The 24273-nt window shown below is 35.7% G+C and overlaps 1 protein-coding gene across 1 annotated transcript in view; it reads left to right on the top strand.

Moving 5' to 3' along the window:
- EVC2 (EvC ciliary complex subunit 2) overlaps nt 1-24273 on the top strand; it is a 176918-nt gene that overhangs the window by 40302 nt on the left and 112343 nt on the right. The window contains 3 exon segments of the mRNA XM_044681763.1: nt 4201-4254; nt 16945-17079; nt 21517-21665. Of these exon segments, the coding sequence (XP_044537698.1) occupies nt 4201-4254; nt 16945-17079; nt 21517-21665 (338 nt within the window).

The raw sequence follows: 24273 nt of genomic DNA, 5'->3' as shown, positions 1-24273 counted from the left end.
GTCTTCTCTGTCCCCATAATAGCTATCAATAATTTCATCCTTTATCTTTTGCTTGTTCACTTTTATTTATTTATTTTAAAAATTTTAGTGGCCAGGGCAATAGACTTATTGCTTAGAAATTACTTATTCCTCGGAAACATGGTTCCTAGTGTTATGGGATATTTTACCTCAGGTTTTGGATGAGTTTTGTTTGCATATATTTGTTTTTTTCTCCTTAATTCTTTTTAGTTATTCCAGTTTATATAGTCTAAAAATTGGATATATTCCCAGTCCCCTGCTCAAACCCAATCCATGATTGACCTCAGATGCTCTAATTAGAGCCCACAGGCAGTTCTGCCACTGCAACTGCAAGCAAAAAATTTGACTCCCTTTGTGGCATCAACAAGGGAATCCTCTCTCCTGGGAGTGACCACAGCTGATGGGACCTCAATTCCTTAGTAACCATACTTATTAGCGTGCACTCCATCCACATTCCTCCTTTCCTATTACTATAGCCTAGGAAAGAGCAGGTATCTAATCTGTCTTCCTTGGAGAGCCAAGGTTCTTTGTTTTTTAGCAGCAAGGTTTGAGTTCCTGCCGTTAAAGCCTGGTGCCCAGAGACTTTCTCTTATTCATTCCTTCAATCCCCAGCTGTGGACCAGCAGAAGGTTGCTGGAACTGAGACCTCAGCAAACATAGATGCTCCCACCTAAAGATCCTAATAGTATCCTCTGGGATACAAGCTCATGGTCTCAGAAAACAAAGTGAGTTTGCCAATCCTTTCCCCAAGACCTACAATTGTGGGACCGAGGCCAGGGAAGTCAGAAACCTTCTTCCCTAGTTATCCCTGGCTGTTCATCTTTACTTCTGACTCCCATCTGTTTTGCTGCTTTTAGTATTTATTTTATGGAGTTATTTTTGGTTGTTCGTGTGAGGGTATTAGGAGGGAGAAGAAGCTTCATACCCTACTCCATCATCTTTTCCAGCTCTTTCTCTCTTATAACAATATCAAATAATATACCACAATTTGTTCAGCCATTCCCTAATTGATGGATATGTGTCAGTTTCCAATTGTTTGCAACCACAAAAAGAGATGCCATAAATATTTTTGTACAAATACATTACTTCCCCCTTTTTTATCTTTTTGCGATACAGACCTTATAATGGTATTACTGGATCAAAGGGTAGGCATAGTTTTATAGCCCTTTGAACATAGTTCTAGGAACTGTCCTCCATAATAGTTTGATCAGTTCACAACTCCACCAACAATGAATCGATTTCCCAAATTGGTGGGTTTTAAAGTGCCTGAAGAATGGTGCTTTTGAAGCTTTAGTAATGAAAACAATAGTTATTGACACTTATATAACTCTTCATATTCTTCTGCACTTTCTTTAAGCCATTTTCCCCTTGATTTTTCATATAACAAGCTACTCTGTAACATGGCCAATATAGAAAATATCATCCTGATTTTATAGCTTAGAAAAAAGAAGAGCAACAAGGTAGTGGGATTTATGGGCATTCTACAAGCTGAATGTGTTCTTTTTAAATTCCCTGTCCATAAAATAGATCTTGATCAATGATACATGTAAAACTCCTTCCAATTGCTTGTTGGCTATGAGAAGCAGGGTGGGAAGAGGGGAGGGAAAGAATATGAATCATGTAACCATGGGAAAAGATTCCAAATTAATTAATTAAATAACTGGATTAAAAATAAATAAGTGAATTCCCTGTCCATAGTCCTGTCATTCTATATGTTATCTTAAAAAATTTTATTTATGCATTTGTTTTGATACATTAAAATACTCAGTTAACTCTCTCTCTTCAGTATGCTGTCTTGCCCACTTGGAGTTGGGAGTAGAATCCAAATCTCTAAATATGATCCCACGTTCTCTCTGCCACTGAGTGGTTTGTCCTCTCATTCTAGAGAAGAGGTGAAGGAATTTGTCTGAGTTCACAACAGTAGTAAGACTTTTACCATTTAAATCTAGGTCCTCTGGTGCCAAGTATATTGTCATTTCCTCTATAATACTACCCAGAAGCTCAGGATTTCTCTGGCTTTTTTATCTTCTTTCATTTTATTCAATTGCAGAATCAAATATTTGAGACAAAGAGGCAAAACTAAGCTACTTTTCAGCATTTGGTCCCCCAGAGCTTCAGAACTCAAATCCAAGGGTTTTGCCTTAAAGCCAAACAATCCCAAGATTTAATTGCAGACCATTGTTAGTTGTGGTTTTTATACCCATTAATTATTAATGTAGAGATGATCTTGCATGCCATATGGGCTTTTATACCTATGAGGAAAGAAATGCTGTCATCTGGAAATTTCTGGCATTTTGCCTGGAGTAAGAATTTTTTTTTTTTAAGTTAGAATTGAGTTTAGTGAGGCGACCAAAAAATATAGTTGATAAAAGTAATAATTAATCTCATCAACATGAAGATTGAATACTGACCTTTCCCGATTCATTTGTCAACTCATTTTGTGTAGTAGAATCAGAATGCTTTTGGGCTCAGATGCACTAGAGGGATCTCCAATTCTTTTTCTAGATAATAATAATAATTATGGGTAGCATGTTTACATAGCACTTACTGTGTGTCAGGTACTTTCTTAAGTAATTTATTTTTTTTTCATTTGATCTTCTCAACAACTGTTGGATGGTAGGTTCTATTATTACCCCATTTTATAGCAGAGGCAACAGAGGTAAATAGAAGTTAAATGACTTGCCCAGGGACACCCATGTGGTGAGTGTTCGAGGCCATTTTTAAACTTGGTCTTCATAACTCCAGACCTGGCACTTTATCTTCTGTGTTACCTAGATGAAGAAGTTGGAATGGATGATGGCTAAAGTGTCTTCCATAATTAAGTTTTTGCCCTTCCAGTTTGGACATTTTATATTCTGTTTCCTTCTATGATAATCTTTGAATCTAGAACTAGAAGAAATCTTGGCATAAATATGGTGCTGGACTTGGAATCAGAAAAGACTAATTTTGAATTCAAACTTTGATACTACTTGAGTGATCCTAAGAAAATTACTTAGCCTCTCTCTGCCTCTGTTTCTGATCTGTTAAATGGAGAGATTGGACTAAATGGACTCTATACGTTTCCTTTATGTCTAAATCAATGACCATTTGATCTGATCCAGCCCCATCATTCTACTGATGAGAAAACTGGGTGAGAGAGCTAAGCTAAGGTCACATAGGTAAATATTGAAACCTAAATTTGAACCCAGATCCTCTGATTCTAAAAACAACTCTCTTTGTACTGCTTTCCACAGTTTCCCTTAGGTATCCCCTATCTCTGACATTCTATGTTTTATGGTCTAAATTCCCTTCCTGATTTAACATTCTGAAGTCATGTATCCAAGATTTCATGTACTAATATTAATAAATCTTTTAATAAATTTTTTAAACATTTATTAATATTCGTTTTTAACATGGTTACATGATTCATGCTCCTACTTTCCCCTTCACCCCCCACACTCCCCCACCCATGCCAACGCACATTTCCACTGGTTTTATCATGTGTCATTGATCAAAACCTATTTCCAAATTGTTGATAGTTGCATTGGTGTGGTAGTTTCGAGTCCACATCCCCAACCATGTCCACCCCAACCCATGCATTCAAGCAGTTGTTTTTCTTATATGTTTCCTCTCCTGTAGTTCTTCCTCTGAATGTGGGTAGCGTTCCTTTCCATAAATCCCTCAGAGCTGTCCTGTGTCATTGCATTGCTGCTGGTACAGAAGTCCCGTGCATTCGATTTTACCACAGTAAATCAGTCTCTGTGTACAATGTTCTTCTGGCTCTGCTCCTTTCGCTCTGCATCACTTCCTGGAGGTCTTTCCAGTTCACATGGAATTCCTCCAGTTTATTATTCCTTTGAGCACCATAGTATTCTATCACCAACAGATACCACAATTTGTTCAGCCATTCCATAATTGAAGGGCATCCCCTCATTTTCCAATTTTTTGCCACCACAAAGAGCGAGGCTATAAATATTTTTGTACAAGTCTGTTTATTTATGATCTCTTTGGGGGTACAAACCCAACAATGCTATGGCTGGATCAAAGGGCAGGCATTTTTTTATAGCCCTTTGAGCATAGTTCCAAATTGCCATCCAGAATGGTTGGATCAGTTCACAACTCCACCAGCAATGCATTAATGTCCCAATTTTGCCACATCCCCTCCAGCATTCATTTTAATAAATTTTTATTTCATTTTTCTAGAACAAAACAGAGTTGAAGGCACTTTTGACTATAAGAGGACAAGAAAAGACAAAGGTAAAACCAAGACTATAATTTGTTGTACCAAATGTTTCCCAAGAATCTTTTGCATGTCTTTCTAGAACTGGTCTCCCCTACAGTGTTTGAGTTACAGTTAAGAGATGCCAACCATGACAGTAATAGTGTCAAACAGATGGCCTTTAAATGTAGGAAGTAGCACAGTTGAGCTTCTAAAAATGTGCTAATGCTTGGTACAATGCAGGACTCAAATCTTCAACTCACAAGACACATTCAATAACTGTAAATTAGTTGTATGAAGTAACAGTTCATTTTATTTCTACTTGCTTTATTACTCTGGAGTTATTCACAGGACCAAGTTTCAAATCATGTTCCTCTGCAACTTTGCCAAGCTAATCCAGATTAATCCAATCCAGAAAGCATTATCTTAATTCCATATCAGTGCAATACACTTTGCCAGGCAATGGGGATAGAGAAGACAAAAGGAAAACTGGTCCTATTCTCAACAAGCTTGAATTCTACTGGATAGAATAAATCTTTTGAATTATCTAACTTCTCTGGGTCTCTGCTTTATCAACCTGTAACATGGGGAGTTTGGATGAGATGATCTTTAAAGTTTTGAGAGGTTTTTGTATTTTATTTTGTTATATTAAATTTCTGGAATAACTCCCTCCCTTTCTACTCTATAACAGAAAAAGCATAATTTGACATATATATGTAACATCTCTCTCTCTATGTATATATATATATATTAAAAACATATAATGCTTACTTTTATTTATCAGTTCTTTTTCTGGAGGTGGACATCTATAGTTATTCTTCAAATAATTTTGCTGTTGTGCTGTATACAACATTTTTTTTGATTCTCCTCATTTTGGTCTTCAAGATTTCATGTAGATCTTTACATTTTTAAACTAACCTGCTTGTCATTTTTACAGGGCAAGAGTGTTCTAGCACAATAATATGCCACAGCTTGTTTAGTAAATTCCCAATTTATGGGCAGCCCCTCAAATTCCAGTCTTTTGTCACTATAAATATTTTAGAACATATAGGTTCTTTTCATTTTTCCTTGATCACCTTTAGAAACAGACCTAATAGTGGTATTTCTGGGCCAAAGGATATATATAATTTTATAACTCTTTGGGTATAATTCCAGATTATTCTCCTTCTAAGGTTCTTTGAAACTCTAAATTAATTAAATTATGGTTACACTACATTCAAGGTAGTGCAGTGGATGGAGTGCCAGCTGTGGAGTCAGGAGGTCCTGAATTCAAATCCATCCTCAGATACTTCCTACCTTGGAGACCTTGGGCAAGACTCAACCCTCATTGCCTAGCCCTTACTGCTCTACTGCCCTGGAAACAATATAGAGTTTAATTATAAGATGGAAGGTAAAGGTTTAAAAAAAAAAGGGAAATGACAAACCACTCCACTGTCATTGCCAAGAACACCCATGAGGAACAGCACAAGAATGACCAAAAACAACAACCCCCACCATGCAAGGTCCCCCAAATGCAGGGAATACAAATAGTGACATGCTAGGGACTCTGCTCTCTAAAGAGGGAATGGGCATGGAAAGAGTTAAATATAGCACAGAATGAAATAGATTCAAAGTAGGTATTCAGGTGAATTACTAAGAGGAATTTGGTGAAGATGAGATCACTTGGCAGGGAAAGGAATTATGGTTTCCTTAAATATATTTCTTTATGGAAACAGCATTTTAAATAATGGTTAGGTGGATCTAATGATCTCCTGGGTCTCTTCTTTGCTCTCCAAAGTCTCCCTTTTCGAGAACCCATCAATTATCATGGATTCACTTGTTATTTTTTTAAACTCTTATCTTACATCTTAGAACCAATACTATGTATTGGTTCCAAGACAGAAGAATGGTAAGAGCTAGTCAATGGGGGAAAGTGACTTGCCCATGGTCACATCACTAGGAAGTGCCTGAGGCCAGATTTGAACCTAGGACCTCCTTTTTCTAGAACTGGCTCTCAATCTACTAGTGGTCCCAGGTTTATTTATCTTCAAGCAAATAACTGACAAAACTAATTTCTCTCCTGAACTCTAGTCCCATATCATCAAATACTTGTAACCCTCCATGTTCTATATGCATGTAAATTCATTACAACCAAAACAAAACACATTATCTTATCCCCAAATCTGTTCTTCCTACAAACATGCCTGTTTCTGTTGAGAGTATTGCTGTCTTCCAAGGCATTTGGAATCATTCCTGTCCCTTTCCTCATCCTCATCTCTCATATCTAATTGGTTACCAAGTCTTATCAATTCTGTCTCCAGAATATCTCTTGCATTGTCCATGTTCTCTCCTTTTGTATCACCACTACCCTTGGTCAAGCCCTCATTATACATCTCATCACACATCATCATTCAGAGTAGTTACTATTTTTCTTTATAATTCATTTTTATTGATATAGTTTGCTTTTCCATCACCTAGATTTCTTCCTATTTCCCATCCTGTGCCTGTGCCTCTGCCAGAGAATTATTTTTTATCCTATAGATTTTTTTAAACAAAAGGAAAATGAAGAGAGAAAAAATTAGCAAAACCAATCAATACATCAGAGAAATATGATAATATATACAGTGTTTCACATCAATAGACCCCTCCCGCTAGCTTTTCAAAGGAGTATAGAAGGAGGGAGGAGTGTTTTCTCATACCTCTTTTTGAGGGGTAATTTTGTTTATCTAATCTTGCAACATTGATTGTTGATTATTTTGCAGTTAATCTTTACATTTACATTGTTTATAAGGGGGCTGCTAAGTGGTACAGTGGGTAAAGTGCCATCCCTGGAATCAGGAAGACTCAACTTTGAGAATTCACATCTAGGCTCAGATACTTACTAGCTATGTGATCCTGGGCAAGTCATTTAACTGTCTGCCTCAATTTTTTTCATCTGTAAAATGAGCTGGAGAAGAAAACAGCAAAATACATTAGTATCTTTGTCAAGAAAACTTTTAATGGGGTAATGAAGGGATGGACATAACTGAAAATGATTAAACAACAGCAACAGGTCTTTGTGTTTATCATTTCCTTGACTTTTTTGCTTAATTTTATATTAATTCATATGTTTTCTTATGTCTCTAAGTATTCATCATATTCATTGCTTCTTCCAACATTATGATATTTCATTATATTCATGGGACCAAATTTTGAAGCTATTCCTCAGTATATGACCAGCTGCTTTGTTTTTAAGTTCTTTGTTACAACAAAGAATGATGCCATAATATTTTAGTGTATATGAAGCCTTTCTTTTATCAGTGACTTCCTGGGGTATGTGCATAATAATGCAATCTCTGGATCAAAGCATATGAACATTTTAACCACATTATTTGCACGATTATAAATTACTTTTCAGAATGGCTGGACTAATTCACAGCTCAACCAATAGTGCTTCAGTGAGCCTGTCTTTCCCAGACAGAGAGACTATTTATCACTTTGTTTTCCTATCCCTGGGGCCTTGGAGACCTTAAATATTTGTTTTTTGAATTGAATGTATACATTCATAAGATTATAGAATTAGGAACTAGAAGGAAGATTAGAGACCACTTAGTTCACCTCACCTCCCATTTTAAATTTGAGAAAATTGTGATACAGATATGACTTCTCTAGAGTTAAAACAGGTAGCAGCAATCTTGGACTTATCCAAAGTCAACAGCTTAGAGTGATGTACCTCTAAGATTGAGGTCTAAAAGAGAATGCTATGGGACCTTTATTTCTGCTTGTTCTAATTCACCAATTTCCTTTATATGGATTGATGAAGTTTAATTAATTGGATTTGTTGTTGTTGTTGTTTGGTTGTTTGGAATGGATTTGGCATTTCCTATTCCAGCTCATTTTACACATGAGGAAGTGAGGCAAACAGGATTAAATGATTTGTCTAGGCTCATTCAGCTAGAGAATTATCTTAGACTAGAGATGAACTCAGGAAGATGAATCTTTTTTACTTCAGATCCAACACTCAATTCACCTAGCTGTCTCAATTAACTGGATCAACGGGGGAAAATCAAGTTGGTCAAGTTGATTTTATACTTCTGTGAATGACTTCATGTCAGAAAGAGCTAGTTTTCTTGTCATTTTCTTCTATTTGCAATAGGAAGATCTAGATAGTGAACCAAAAGACCTTGGGTCCCATTGTGGTTGCTCTACTAATCTGACCTTGGAAAATTTATTTTCTCTCTCAGGGCCTCAGTTTCCTGACCCACAAAATGAGAAAGAGAGAGTAAACCAAAAGGTCTATGAGTTTCCTTCTGACTCCAACTGTCTTCGATTCTATGATTGTTAGAAAGATATTTTTTTTGTTCTAGAATGAATCTTAGGAGATGTTGTGGTAGAACTTTTCAAAATAATCTGCCACAGAAAAATATGTAATGGGCTGGGTATTGATTGATGATGAATGTCTTCCACAGACAAGTGACAAAAGTTACTGCTGGCTTAAAAGATGTGGGAACAAATGCTTCGCTGACTTTCTACAAGCTACCAAGTTTATTTTCTAAACAGAGGTGCTCTTCAGCTCTGATAAACCCTCTTTTCTTTGATTTTATGACAGGAGAACTGACATTTAATACAGTCCTCACCAAAACACAGCTCCTACTGCAGTAACCAGCAGGTGAATTTGAGCTGTAACATTTTAAAATGGAATTTCAGAAGTGTAATTGAATTAAATTTAGGTAGTGAGCTGAGCCTTTTTGAGTTCTGCTCTTATGAGACCAATAAAATTAGGATTACAGTAAAAGCTGGTTACCTAAATTTGTGAAATCAAAAAGCTTTGGAAAAGCTGCTTATGTTGTACATAGGTATTATGTCTTATCTGATCCTCATAGAAGGTAATGGATATTATGGAGAACATTTCATGTGAAGAATATCCCAATATGCATACTCTAATAACAACGGTTTTCCATGGAGAATCAGTGATGTGTAATACAAAGAGAAAAAGACTTGGTCTCAGAAAGCTAAATTTCAGTTCAATTCTATAAGGATCTCTTAAGTGTTTATTATATGTCAGGGACTATACACAGATATACAAATAACAAGGTTAACTTATACCTGCCTTCTAAGAAGGCAAACTTCTTCCTTAATCTCTAGAAGTCTCACTCTTCTCAATTATCACACGTTAATGCCATGATCTGTGCTCCTCAGCACACAGGGACATTATTAAAAGAATGCATTTTTAACTGAGAGGATCTAGAAATGTGAATTCTTAGGAGATGAATTCAGTGAGAATTTATTAAAAGCCTGCACGTCAGGGATCATGCCAGGTCGTAGGAAACTCAAAATGAAAAACAAAACAATCCCTCCACAAAGGACCCTAAGTAATATTGATAAGTATTTAGAAAATGGTGAGCTACATTGGTAATTGTTGCTGTCTCATTTTATCCTGTTGGATAAAAAACTCATCCCATTGCCCCCAAATCATCATGGATCTTTTCCCTCCTTTTTAAAAAATGGAAATTGAAATTGCTGGCTTGGCAGATCTTTCCCTTAAGACTTAAACCCTTGTTCCCACCCTATACAAACCCTCTAATTAATGTAAAAGCAATGATATTCTATATAGATTTCTCTAGTTTTTTGATGTTTAAGACATCTAGAATTCAATTGAGGTTTTGTGCACGATGCTGTGTAATCTAGGAAGATTTTAATGTTTGATTTGGCTTATTTCAAAATATAATGCTTAGATCCTAAAAGGAGACAGATTATAAGAAGAGAGAGATTTTCTGGGTACTGTTATATAACTATTCAGAGAATGTATGTAGAGAGGGAGGCAGGACTAAACTAACTAGAAACGACCACTGGTAATTGGGTGACAGCAGTGGAGTCTAGATAGATGACTAGGGCAGGATCAACTGAGGCTTGGCCTAGTTAGATGACGTGACACCTCCCTCCTATATAATAGTGCCCAGGCAGGATCCTTTAGGTCAATGGATTGTATCCCTTCAGGTCCTACCTGGGGTTGATTGAAATGAATATTGGGCTCTATCAGCTTTGGTAATGGTAATCTGACTGCGTATCTCCCTTCCCAGAGAAGCTATGAAATAACTAATCCAGGAAGGTACTTGAAAGGCTTTATCTATAATTGGCAAAGATGGGGTATTGGGATGGATAGAGGAATTGGGAAAACGTAACTAAATTTGGTAATGATAAACCCTCAGAGCTGTAGGCAGGTAAATTGCTTGAGTATAGTAAGCTTCTCTGCATCAGCCTGGCCACAACCAAACCAGAGTAGGCAAGCTGCTGCTTGATGTCTTTCAGCTTCTTCTTTCTGCTAGATGATATGCCTAAACAGCCTTCAGGTATCCACCCCTTTCCACCCACTTCTTCTTCTCCTGCCCACTTCCCAGATCCTTCCCAGGCCCTGGGAAAACTAGATAACAAAGATGATTTGATTCCTAATATCTAGGGGCAGTAGAATCAGAAAGTCATGGTCTGGGTACAGGTTGACTATGATGGTAAGGTTTAAGACAGGAGGATCTTGCAAGGATGAGCTCAGCAAGTCACCAACCCCAATGAACTGAATCCACAGATCTCAAGTCCAAGGGAAGGAAAGGAACCAAAAGTCAGGGCTGCCAGGGTATTTATACTGCCCTGGGCCAACTGCTTTCCCCTGTCCTCACGGCCCCTGGGAACATTCCAAGATCCAACGGTTCTCATCTGTCAATCAAGGATGAGCCTCTCTGCTCCCAGAGTTTTCAATATAACAGTACCAATGGCACAGGCTCCTAACATCAAGAAAAAAGACAAAAGCAATGTATCAAGTTCCTTGTGGTCAAAATCATATTTTGATACTGACGGCGATAAGTGATCATATTTGAGACCTTACATTTCAGCTCTGAATCTGATGAGAAAGTCATAGAGGTTAATTTGTGGACACAAAAGGGAAGTGGTCTCATTTGTCTATATAAAGTTTACCTATCAACAGATCTCAATAGGAATGACCAGTGTACACTGATGAGGTCTTAAGAAGCAAACATTTGCAGTGGAGTTTGCTCCATTTTTCTTTATATAATAATTTATTACATTGGTAGACTGCTTTTTATTTTTCAAAATTTCTTTAAAAAGTTTACATGGTCCATAAGATCTAGAATTGATTGGAGCTTGGAAGCTAATAGAACTAGAAGTTTTTAGACTGGTTAAATTTTTAGTCCCTGTGAACATGGATGTAGGCAAAATATATCTCTATTTTCACTAACTTCTAACTGAGATTGATCATTTCCTTTAATTATCTAAAAATATTTGTCTGAGAAAGGCTTTGTAGAAGTCATCAGGCTATTGAGAGGGTCCACGACACAAAAGTAGTTTAGAACCTCTGATCCCACACCTAGCACATTTCCTGGCACACAGTAGGTGCTTAATAAATACTTTTGGATTTGAATTTGTAGAAGAGAAGACAATCGCAGAGAAAATGTAAATGTAAAATGGTAAAAAATTCTAGATTTGAACTCTGGCCCTATGACTCTAAATGCAAGGTCATGTTTCCTCTTAGTTCCTGATAATTCATTCAACAAGATCATTCATTCAGCATTCAATAACTCCTACTATGACTCAAGGATGGCACTAGGCACTAGGAATACAAAAGTAAGAATAAAATATGCCCTATGGGAGCTTACATATGATTAGTGGGCAGACTGAGTAGGCGTCATGAAGCCTATTTAGCAGATAAAGAAATTGATATTCATAGGCATTAAGTGATTTGCCAAAGATCATATAGCATAGGTGTTAAGGTTACAAAGATGAAAATAAAATTTTTTGCCCTCATGGAGCTTACATTTATTGATCTTAAGCTTTCTCAGATATGAAATGAAGGAACTAGATCGTATGAGCTATAAAGCCCATTAATTCAAGATCCTATGAAAATATCAAACTACTTGGAGTTTCATGTGTGTTCTAGCAGAATGGGGTAAGAGAAAAACCGTGAGAGGAAGGAGGGATGGGATGCCCCAAATTCTAGTCCTGATTCCAGCAAAACTTAGCTACAACAATAGATGGGTTGAGATTATGCTAGTGGAGGAAGTACGTATTCATTCATTCAAAAAACATTTATTCAGCACTTACTATATGTCAAGTACTGTGCTAAGCTCTGAGGATATGGAAAAGAAGCAAAAGACAGTCCACATTAATGAGATCACTGATGCCTCAGAGTCAAAAATATCTAATAAGGCATCTAATTGCATTCTTTTACTTGTACAGCAGAATTTTTCTCACCACTAGAAATAGCTTTTAACAATTAGAAATGCCCAGTAATATACAAAACAAACCCACACATTTGTTTTATGTGATGAGGCTTATTTTCTATAAGGAGGCCTTTTTTCCTCCCATTTTTCTTGTTTTGGCAGGAAGGGAAGTAGTGATAATGATATTTTTTTAAAAAAGGAAAAGAAAGAAAATGGTGTTAGTGAATCATTTGAAAAATCATAAGGGAAGGGGAAAGGTCAGAATAGGACAGAGACAGGGAGGGTAGTGTTAGAACTAACATGTTACATTTGAAATTCTTTTTAAAAACCCATACCCACCAAATTCTACATGGTAGAGATTCCTCATGAGGAACTCTTTTTCAGTTCTTTTTTTTTTTAATGGAAATATTTATTTGTAAAACTCATCATAATAAAAAAGGATTTTTTAAAAAATGTCTCATAACAGAATGTGTTGACCCAAATGTAAAACGATCTCTCAACTCATTAAAGTATTCAGGAATAGGTTGGATCTGTCACAGATCCTGAAATTCACCACTTGAGGAGCTGGTTGCTATGGTCCCTTCAAATTAGAATTCTCTGATTCTGTTTTATTGATCATATTGTTATTTTACTCTGGAAAAACTATTCATATAAAGATTCAATGTTTCTTACCTAGTAAAAAAATATTGTCAAACACAAAATCTCTGCAAAGAGAAAGGCAACATGATATGTTGGAGAAAAAGTTGCTTTCACAGTTAGGAAGCCCTGAGTTCAAGCCACATCTCCAATACTAGATGTTTGGCCTTCATCAAGTTACAAAATCTCTCAGTTCCCTACATAATTCTGTGAAATGATGACACTATACCCCAGTAGTCACTTAATAAATGCTTCTTTAATTGGAAATTTGGTTGGTGCTAGATTTTAGAAGAGTCTAACGCCCAGGAAATGTGCTTATACTTTTTTCATTAATCAGGAGAGGACCCTCCAGGCCTGATCTAGTCTTCTGCCATTTTGAATCTCTTCAGGTTTTGCATGGGGTGAGTTTGGTTTCTGAGAGAAATGATAATTTAAAAAACATAATATAGTATTGGAAGACCTTATTATTTCCTCCTCCCCCCACAAGGCAACAGAAAGTTGCCTTTTTGGTCCCTTTTTCATCAAACATCTTACTTAAATATTTGAGTTACCTTAGGGAGATTAACTTTCTTCTCCAACATTATACTAACCTCTTTTTGTGTTATTAGACTGTGCTGTTTTGATCTAGGAATCTCTATTCTGTAGCAGTGGCTGCTGACATCCAGGGTGTGATCAAAAAGATGGAAATAGCTCATTTTCCCCCCAAAGCTGTGTTGCCATGAATGTGTCATTTGAAGTCTAAAGGTCACCCTGACAGGGCATTCACTAAACAAATGAGAAAGGAGAGGAAGTGGAGGAGACACATTTTGAATGAAAAGTGGTTTTCTCTGAAAAAGTCTGAATATGGAGCAATGCTTTTAATTTGAAGGTGAAAATGAGTGGAATTAAGGAGCACAGACGTTTAAAAATGGCTTTGCTGAATAATTTTCTGATCTTTATTTTTTTATGCATGGGGAATCTTGATGTACTGAACCACATAAGGTCATCGTTTCAGTCGTACCATTTCATCAGTCATGCTTATATGCTCTTTCCAACATAATTTTTGAAGGAGTTGACTTATTCTGAAAACAAAAAATAGTTTGTTATGCATAAACTATATCCAGGGATTGGATAAAATGACCCCTGAGTTCCCAGGTAGCTTTAAATATATGATGCTATGACCTTAACATTAGATTCATAATATGATCTACTATCTTGAAAAAAAAATGGGTGGCCAAAAGACTTTTTCAAATGTGGGAGATGACACACATGCATATATATGTGTGTGTGTGTGTGTGTGTGTGTGTGTGTGTGTGTGTGTGTGTGTGTACTTATGTATGTGTGCACACATTAATTTTGGAACAAATAATAATGTATTGTTTATTAAAATGCTAATGAATATTATATGTACATACACACATGCCAAGAGTATCTTTGATGAGGTAATTAAAAGGAAACAGATAAAATTTTTTAAGATGTAGTCCTCAACAGACCACATCTTTAAAATCATTTAATTGACTGAAAGTTAGATTTTCTGTATTTATTATTTCACTATCAAGTATTAATTCAGTAAAGTACTTTATTAAAAGCTTTCTTCCATCTCTCATATATATATTCTTCCATCTCTCATATATATGATATAGATCATAATAGAACATATAGATAATGACATCAGCCTATAATTGAATGGAATAGAGAATGTCTATTCTCTATTCTCTGAATATTCTCTGAAAGATTTAATGCTAGAGAAAACTTTGTTTAATGATCCCTTCATCATTAATACAAAGATAAGATTCAGAACTTGACCTTGATTTCATTAGTATAAGGAATTCCCAAGTGCAGAAACTCCTTTGACTACTCCAGACTGTCCCCCTCTCAGTGACTTAGAGTCTTTGAGAATAGGCTAGAGTAGTGATGTCAGGCTCAAATAGAAAGGAATCCCTTGTAGCCCACACTTTGACTTAGAAAACACATATTAACCGTATCTACATCTCTTATTTTTATTTTTCTTGTTAAATATTTCCAAATTATATTTAATCTGATTCCCATGATACTTCCAGACTAAAACACAGATAATAAGTACCTTTTTAGTGTCACGAAGCTAATATGTATCAGAGGCTGGATTTAACTCCTAGTCTTCCTGGCTTTGAAGAAAACTTTCACTTAATATAAGAGAAGGCACACAAAAAAAGAGACACAAAATTTTGTCAAAAATATTTAATATGGTTACAGAAAAGTTCAACACAGAGTCAAAATAAAGAGGAATTCCTTAGAGATGATAAAGAATTTTAGAGACTTCTTTCTTCAGGTGACATGGTGCTGGTTACATTTAGCTTTAGAAATGTTATAGAACCTCATAAATGAGCCCCATACTCTTGCAAGAGTTTGACCTAACTGTCCATATTGGGGGGAAAAGCCTAATAATAATAATAATAATAATAATAATAATAAATATACTATGTTTACTATGAACCAGGCACTGTGCCAAGCACATTACAATTATTATCTCATTCGATCCACAGCAACTAGGGAAGGTAGGTGCTATTATTATCCTCATTTTACAGATGAACAAATGGAAGCAAGCAAACAAAGATTAAGTGCCTTGCACAGGTTCACACAAGAAGTAAGTGTCTGTGGTAGGGTTTGATCTCAGATCTTTCTGACTCCAGAGCCAATACTATATCCATTGCACCATGACTCCCCTGAATAGATATTGTTCAAAGTATGATATGTTCTTGAATGGTTAATGTATGGTGCTTACCAGAATTTAGGACATGGGATATAGATCATAATAGAAAATATAAATAATGACATGAGCCCACAATTTATAGGAATAAATATGACTGGATTGCCTTTGATGAATTGCAAAGTTATTTTCATGACCTCAAGCTTCTTCCAAAAGCAAATGAAACACTATAGTTTTTCAAGAATTAAGGTTAAGTGTGGTCCAAAGGCAATAGAGAGGTACATGGTCAATATGAGGAGAATATACCATATTTTAGACAAGTGCTTATTCGGGAGAAACAGTGTAAAGGATATCATCAAATAAATACATTAGAAAAAAACAACAGGCTGGCTATGTTGTATCAGCACAATGCTTCAGTCTTCCAACCCCCCCCCCCAAACCCTCCTGTCTGTTTCTCTGTTTCTGTCTCTGTCTCTCTGTCTCTGTCTGTCTCTGTCTGTGTCTGTGTCTGTCTGTCTGTCTTGTCTGTCTGTCTGTCTGTCTGTCTGTCTGTCTGTCTCTCTCTCTCTCTCTCTCTCTTTCTCTCTGTCTGTCTCTGACTCATAACTACCTCATTTTTCCTGATGTACCAGAGTTGGACAAAACTGAACAACTAAACAACACTAAACAACAACACTCTAAGTTTGTATTTGCCTCTACAACTTCTGACTATTGCTGTAGGTTCTCTCCTTTGGGGCAAATCAGCAAAATTAAAAGACATCTTCTATTTGACAGCTCCTCAAATATTTTAATATAACTATTATGTAAGAGGATTGTATAATATAGAGTCAAGGTTTCAGAGCTGAACTATAGAACTTAGAACTTGACTCAAACCATCATTTTAGAGTTGGAGGTAACTGATCCCCAGTGAGCTTGAATTATTTGTCCAGGGTTGCAGAATTACTCAGGGTCTAAAGTGAAACTTGAATCCAGTCATGCCTGATTCTATCTGCTAATCTATGCTCTCTCTTCAAGAGGGACACTCAGAACTGAACATAATCTTCCAGTATTCCAGAATTGATCTGACCAGGACAGAGTACAAACCGACTAACATCTCCTTATTCACAGAAACCACAGCTCTCCCTGAGGCCCTAAAATGACATTAGCTTTTCAGATTGCCATAGATTTTTTTGAGACAAACTGCTGTTTATCTTAGAGAAAAATCTCTAAATTCATTTTTCCTCTCTTCCTTATTCTTTTAGGTTTCACCAAACCATGGTGCTCATGCAGCAGGATTTTTCATTGCATTTCTGGTCTCTCTAGTACTCACCTTTGTCATATTTTTATTTATGTCTCAGTCTCGATGTTTCAAATGGAACATCTGTAATAAAAATCGGGTGAGTAATCACAAGTTCCCTTCTATGCTGATATTATTGGTGTTTAACTATAAAATGTGCTTGTGTATTTTGTGGATTAGGTTGACTCTATAGTTGTATAACAAATAATCCTAAGCAAGGTCATACAATGTTAGAACACAGAGAGGTAGAAGGGACCTTGGAGAGGTCATTTAGTACAACCAACACTAGAAGCATTCATCCTCTTGACAGTGTTGGTTCTCAGAAGGTAAGTCATTCTCCTCACGCTCTACGCTCTGACTTCCCAAATGTCCTGTACACACTCCTGTTTCTGGGTCTTTGCTTATGCTGGTCACAGATCTGGAATATTATATTTCTTATTTCTTGCTTTCTCTGCCTATTTAATTCTTCCTTATCCGTTAGATTCTCTTTTGACTATCACTGTAAAGCTTTCCCTGATCCTTTCCTCTCCCCACAGACTAATGATATCCTCAGACCTCATATTTCAAATTCTTTTGTATTTCTCTGCTTCACTCATCTTGGAATGTTGTATACTATGATCATCTGTGCTTAGCACATTTGTTTGTAAACTCTATGAGGCAGGGGCTGTGATTTATGTATATTATCTCCCAAAATTTGTTGCTATTTAGTTGGGTCAGCCTTATCTGACTCTTCATGACCTGAAATGGGGTTTTCTTGTCAAAGATCCTAGAGTGGTTTGCCATTTTATTCTGCAGTTCATTTTATAGATGAGGAAACTGAGGCAAACAGAGGTAACTGACTTGCCTGGAGCCACATAACTAGCAAGTGTCTGAGGCTGAATTGATATCCTGGAAGATGAGTCTGCATGACTCTAAGCCTGGCATTCTATCTACTGGGCTGTCTAGGTGCCCTTTTCTACCCAGGCACCAATCTCAATACTCGGCACACAAAATGCTTAATATTTGATTATTGAATGAATCCTATTTATAGTAGAATACCTCTAGGGAGTCTAGGAGGCAACCTTTTCCATTATTGAGAAGTTGCTATTATTTGGAAGTTTTTCCTTTACAAATAGCTGAAATTGGTCTTCTTATAATACCGCAAACTCTTTTTATTGGTACTATTGAAGTAGAGATCATCATAGGTGATGAATAATGCACAAGCAATTTCAAAATATATTGTTCAATGATACTAACAAATGGAAGTTTTGTAAAAGTTCCATTTGTTATTATCATTGAACAATATATTCTAAAAAATAGAGTTGTTCCTATACAGGTATATTTATATATATTTTTTCTTAAAAAAGGCATATGGTTGAATATAAAAAGGGCAGAAAGAATATACTGAGAGATAAATATTGGGTTTTATTAAAATTGCACTGAATACTGATATGGAATAGTGACACCTTTGATTGTATAAATACTTCATTTATAACATTTTTAGGATTGTAAATTTAAGCCTAGAAGGAAACTTAGATATCAAGTAGTCCAATACCCTCATTTTACAGAGGAAGAAAATGAGGCCCAGACAATTGAAGACACTTGCATGAGATTTTAGACATAAACTAGTCATTTAGGACCGGAAGCCAAGTCCTTTGACTCTAATTCAAGGGTTTTTCTACTATGAGATGAGAGGAGATATTATAACTAATTTATGGCACAAAAGTTTTAATTTGTATTAAAATGAACCATGCCCTCGCCTTAAGTAAAAACCACTCAGTTTTAAATTTCATGCAGACAAAAATCACGATTTATTTATCTCAATAATCCCTATTATAGAAAATGGTCAGTAAGTGAGAATGAAAGTAAGAGGTATTAAGTCCTCTATTCAGAAAAAGTTGTTAAAAGGAAATCTGGATTTCAAAATTTGGTGTATTTGAATAAGAGAAGAGATATGACTTGATGGCTTGAAGGCAAAAGAAAAAATATAATGAAAATAAAAACAGATGTAGGGCTTTCATGATCAAATGGGGGGAAGGAGTCATTCAGGCAGGGAAGCTTAAGTAGCAAATTTTGTGCCTGAATCAAAATTAAGGCAAATTTCACTGCTTGCTTGAAGAAAGAAGCACATGAATCAGAAGCTTGATTGCATCACAGAATGCCCAAACTGGAAGGGACTTTAGAACATGAACCTGAAATGTTAGTCCTCAAGCGCATTAGAATCTTTAAGTTCAATATCCCTCATTAATTATTGCCTGTGTGACCATAGGAAGAAAGGGAGGGAGGGAAGGAGGCAAGGAGGGAAGCAGAGAGGGAGGAAAGAAGGAAGGAAGGAAGGAAGGGAGGGAGGGAGGGAAGAAATGGAGGGAAGGAGGGAGGGAGAGTTGTTATTCTGGTTTTCATGGAATTTCATAGGGCAAAGTTCCCTTAGACATCATATAATTCAGGGGTTTTTCATCTTTTTTATGGATCATGGGTCCCTTTGGAAGTCTAGTGAAGTGCATAGCCTCCTTCACAAAATAGCTTTTTAAAATAATTGAAGTAAATGCTAAATTTCAATAGATGAAAATAAAGATATATATTTTTCTCATCCAAATTTGTGCACCCCCCCAAAAAATGTCTAATACAGCCCTTGGAATCCATAGAAACTGATAACATTCAATGCCTTTATTTTATAGTTAAAGAAATGGAAGCTTGAAGAAGTTACTTTTCCAAAGATACACAGTTATGTAGTAACAAAGCTGAAACAATCTAAGTCTCTTCAATTATCTTTCCTAATTTTCTCCAGTTGTTTATTTTACTATAACAAAAGGGAAGACATTGTATGGTATTTCAATAGTCCACTTCCCTTTTCAGTTATGAATATACTTAGAGAGGATTTTTACCCCATATCCCATGTGTACATCATCATTGAGCACATACTTCCACCTGCTTTAACTTTTGTCTTTGAGCTTATTGCTTTTACATTCATGGGCCTCATTAATGCATTATAGTTGGCAGGAAATCATGCAAAATCCATGACAAGAGTTAATTCTGTGTTGTAGAAGGGTATCACAGTCCTGGCAAGATAATTAGCAATGTGTTAATTTGATTCCAATTTTGAAGATCTTTGAACATTTTGTCTTGAAAATTCATGATAACTTTTAATCTTAGAGTAAATTCTTTCCCTCTATCTTGGTATTTTTACTTTTTTTTCATAACAGTAATTTAGGAAATATAGGAAAATTACATGGCTAGACTGGCCTTCCCTAACTTTGTCTAGCTTTCCCTGAATACCATGTAGAGCATTATGGCTAGGGCTCCTTTGAAGTGAAAACTTTCCTCTCTTTATGTCATGAAAGAAGATGATAAATGGGCCCCATTGTCCTCACAGTGTAGCTTTCAGTACCTACACTGAAATGTCCTAAAGAAACTTGGAGGAAAGTACAGAGAACTATTATTATTACATGTGGAAGTTGCACAAAATAGGATGGTAATTTACATGTTGTATAACGGTTAGGTTCCAAAAATGCCTTGACATGTTAGAATGGTAGATTCAATAAAATGAAATTTAATAAGAATAATTTAAAAAATCATACATTTCAGTTTTAAAAAGCCAACCGCATAAATATGTGATAGAAAGTTTATTGTCAGATGGTGATTCCTGTGGAAAGAATCTGGAGATTTTAGTGAACTACAAGATTTAGGAGTCAAACATGTAATACAGACACCAAAAATGTTAATGCAGTTTTGGACTTTGAGTGGTACAGTATCCAAAATAAGGGAGAATACAGTCCAGTTCTCTATCCCATTTAGAGCATTTTATTCACTTGTGGAAGAACATGATTGCTTTCTTCAGGTATTAGAGAGACTGTCTTGTAAAAATATGTTAGAATTGGCTTGATGGGTTCCTGAGAACAGAGCTAGAAATAATGGGCAGAAGCTGTAGATGGAGATGTCAGTTTGAAACAAGGAGTGTCTTCTCAGCTATTACAACTTTCCTTGTATCTGAAAGTCTGCCTTATGAATTAATGAACTCCCCCAAACTGAAGATGTTCAAGTGGAGGCATGATGACCACTTGCTGGGAATGTTATAGCTGAAGTATCTTTTGGGTAGGGGTTATTCTATATGCTTTTGGGTGCATTAAAACTCTTACGATACTGTGAAACTTTGGTTCTTATCCTGACTCTACCACTTCCCTTGTGCATGTATTAAACAACCCTTTTTGGGGTTCAGTTTCCTGATTTATAAAATGAGGAGCTTAGATTAGACATCCTCCAAGGTTCTTTCTAGCTCTAACATTTTATATTCAGGTCAGCTCCAATCTTTGTATTCTGTGGTTCCTTTTCATTTGTAATACTTTATAACCTAAGGTCCCTTCTAGTGTTAATATTCTTTATTCTATAGTTTGATGTGCTTTCCACTTCTAGCATTCTATGGCTCTGTGATTGGTTATAAATCAGTGAAGTTGGATGATAATTCTATCTGTTGACTTTGTTGTCTTTCTGTTTAATCTTGTCTACCCTTGCCATATCCCAGATAGCAACATAACTTGAGTTTTCTAAAATTCCTGTGCAGGTCGAACAGAGCCCTCATCAAGAAAGCAAGCTGGAGTATTCACAGTTCACTTCAGTAGATGGTATGAGTGAAGAATTTGCCATCAGTGACCAAATCATTGACATACTATTGTCGGAAGAGCCAGGGAACATGGTGCAAGCCTTAGAAGAGTAAGAATCCATTTCTAGCTTTTCCTTCCTCCAAGTTCTCTCCTTAACATGAGAACATACATTCTTCTTCCAAACCCCAGGTGATCTAACTGAAAATGCATTTTCAGAACAAATTTATCCTCTTATTCCATAACATTGTGTTTTTTTTTATTTTAAATTGTAGAACATCAAATGGAAATGTCTCTCTTCATTCTTATTCTGAGCCTGAACAGTTCAACCTGCATCTGGAATCAGGAGACTGGGTTCTATTAGTTCTTTTACTTATAGCTCTATGACCCTGGAAAACTTAGTTTCCCAGAAGTAAGATATTATTTGTGAAGTAGCATGATGGGGATAGAAAGAGTATTAAGCATCTGTCAGAAAGCTTACGTTCAAGTCTCAGTGTCAGCACCTGCTCACTCTGTTACCTTGGGCAAGGCATGTAGCCTTTTGGAACCTCAAGTTTACTCAGTGGTAAAGTGGAAGCAAAGTTGTTGTGATGACCCAAATAAAATAATAATTGCAAAGGCACATTACAATGTAAAGAGTTATAGAAATGTAATTGATTCTTTTGATAAAACCAGAAGAATTGAGTAGTGAAAAAGAGGAGAACTTTGAAGAGAAAATGGGAAACCAGTTAAAGCTAGCAAATGGACATATCTCAAGATTTGTAAATAGAAATCAAAATTCAACTTAGATGTGAAAAGATTTTGAATTATCTTAGTAAGGAAATCCTGATTTCCCTGAGATAACATTATTTCATACTCAACTCAGACTTTGTTCTGACTAAATAGGCACTACAAATAGAAGCAATTATGAGTTCCTAGGAAAGGGATCTAGGAGTGACTAAAAACATGAGAATAAGCTAATGTTAATTCATGTCTGTTGGAGTAGTTTGGTTTCTTCTTTACTCTATTAATCATTCTGGAGGCATCTATCTATGCACTTTCATGTTAGTTTGACATTCAAATCTGGAAGCAAAGAGTGAATGAGAAAGATGGAGATTAAGGACACTGATCTTAGGCTTGCATTTGTGGTGTCAAAAGATACTTTCTGATAACATGTGTTAAGTTACTGAAGGCCATCTTTTCTCAAAATTACAGAAAGGTAAAAAAAAATCATAGAAAGGTTTTGATATATGGGATTTCAGGGTCACCTCATAAGACTTTACTTGTAGGAGAGTAGCCAATAAATATGTGAGCAGAATAATTGGCTAAATGTACTTGTAAATGTTCTTGCTTTTAAAACAGCTTCATTACTGAGTCTAAGATATCAACTATTTAAGTTTGGTTGACATTTAATAATTATGTGATATCATGCAAATTACTTTATTTCTTTGGGCCTGTTTCTTCATTTGTAAAGTAAGGAAATTAGACTAGATGGCCTCAGAGATCTTTTCACTTCTAAATTCGGTACTATAATTCTATGATCATGTGGTCTTCTCCCTCTGACCTCTTTAATATGGACAACGGTAACAGACTATCATAAATATTCATTGTCTAAGAACCAGCCCAACTAAATTACATAATGAATTTTTAAAATCTCAGCAACTCTCAAAAAAGCATGTACTAATTTATAAAAGGTTTGTGACTGGTGTTGATGGAAGGAATATTCACATAAAATATTGACATGGTTGTCTTTTGGACTTGGAGTCTTTGAATCAGAGCATTTGAGAGTCAGAAGGTACCATACATGAAAAAAATCATAAGATTGGTTCAAACTTTATTTCAAGCTTTAGTTTCCTTATCTGCAAAGAACAGATAATAATGCTTGCATTCCCTACTTCACAGAATGGCTATGAGGAAAGTGCTTTGAAAACCCCTGAGGTGTTATAGAAGTATTTGATTTGATATTTTGAAGGATCTCTGACCTCAACAGTGTGGGTTCTCACTGTTGATGTAGATTATAAGTCATCTGTGTCTTCTCATTCTGAGCAAGACTTATCAATATTTCTTATCTAATATATTTTCTATGTAGCTCATCTAGATAGGGTGGTGGATAGAGTGCCAGATTTAGAGTCAGGAAAAACCAAACTTAAATCCTTCCTTACACTCTTGCTACCTGTGTGCCCTAAAAAAAATCATTTCCCATCATGAGTCTCAGTTCATTATGAGTCTCATCATTACCGAGATGGAGATACTAATATCATTTATTTGACAGAGTTGTGAAGATCAGATAAAGTAATCTATGTAAATTGCTTCAAAATTTTTGCAAACTCAAGGACTATATAAATGTTAACTATTATTAGAAGATTTGACCAATGCACTGGAAGTGTTTCCCTGGCCTATTTATTAGTCTGTAAAAAACCAGTGATGTCCTAAGAATATTTATTCTGCCTCATGACCAGTTTATCTCCTTTTTTAGGTATATGCATTCTCAATGAAGTCTTGGATGTTGCTTTTCGTGATCTATTAGTCATTAGTAATATAATATATCTAAGTGATAACCACCATTGGTTTTCATGCAGATATATGATATATACAAAATGTTACATATGCTATTATATAAAAGTTATATTTAACATATATTTATAACATATAGAAACCTATGGGTTAATATATTTTATATATAAATTATATATTTATATATAATGATATATATTATCTGTGAATTTAATTATTTCGATATG

This window comes from Gracilinanus agilis, chromosome 6, assembly GCF_016433145.1.
Source record: "Gracilinanus agilis isolate LMUSP501 chromosome 6, AgileGrace, whole genome shotgun sequence".
Classification (NCBI taxonomy): Eukaryota; Metazoa; Chordata; class Mammalia; order Didelphimorphia; family Didelphidae; genus Gracilinanus; species Gracilinanus agilis.
Note: the sequence above shows the minus strand (reverse complement) of the source record. Positions and strands in the feature narration are given on the sequence as shown.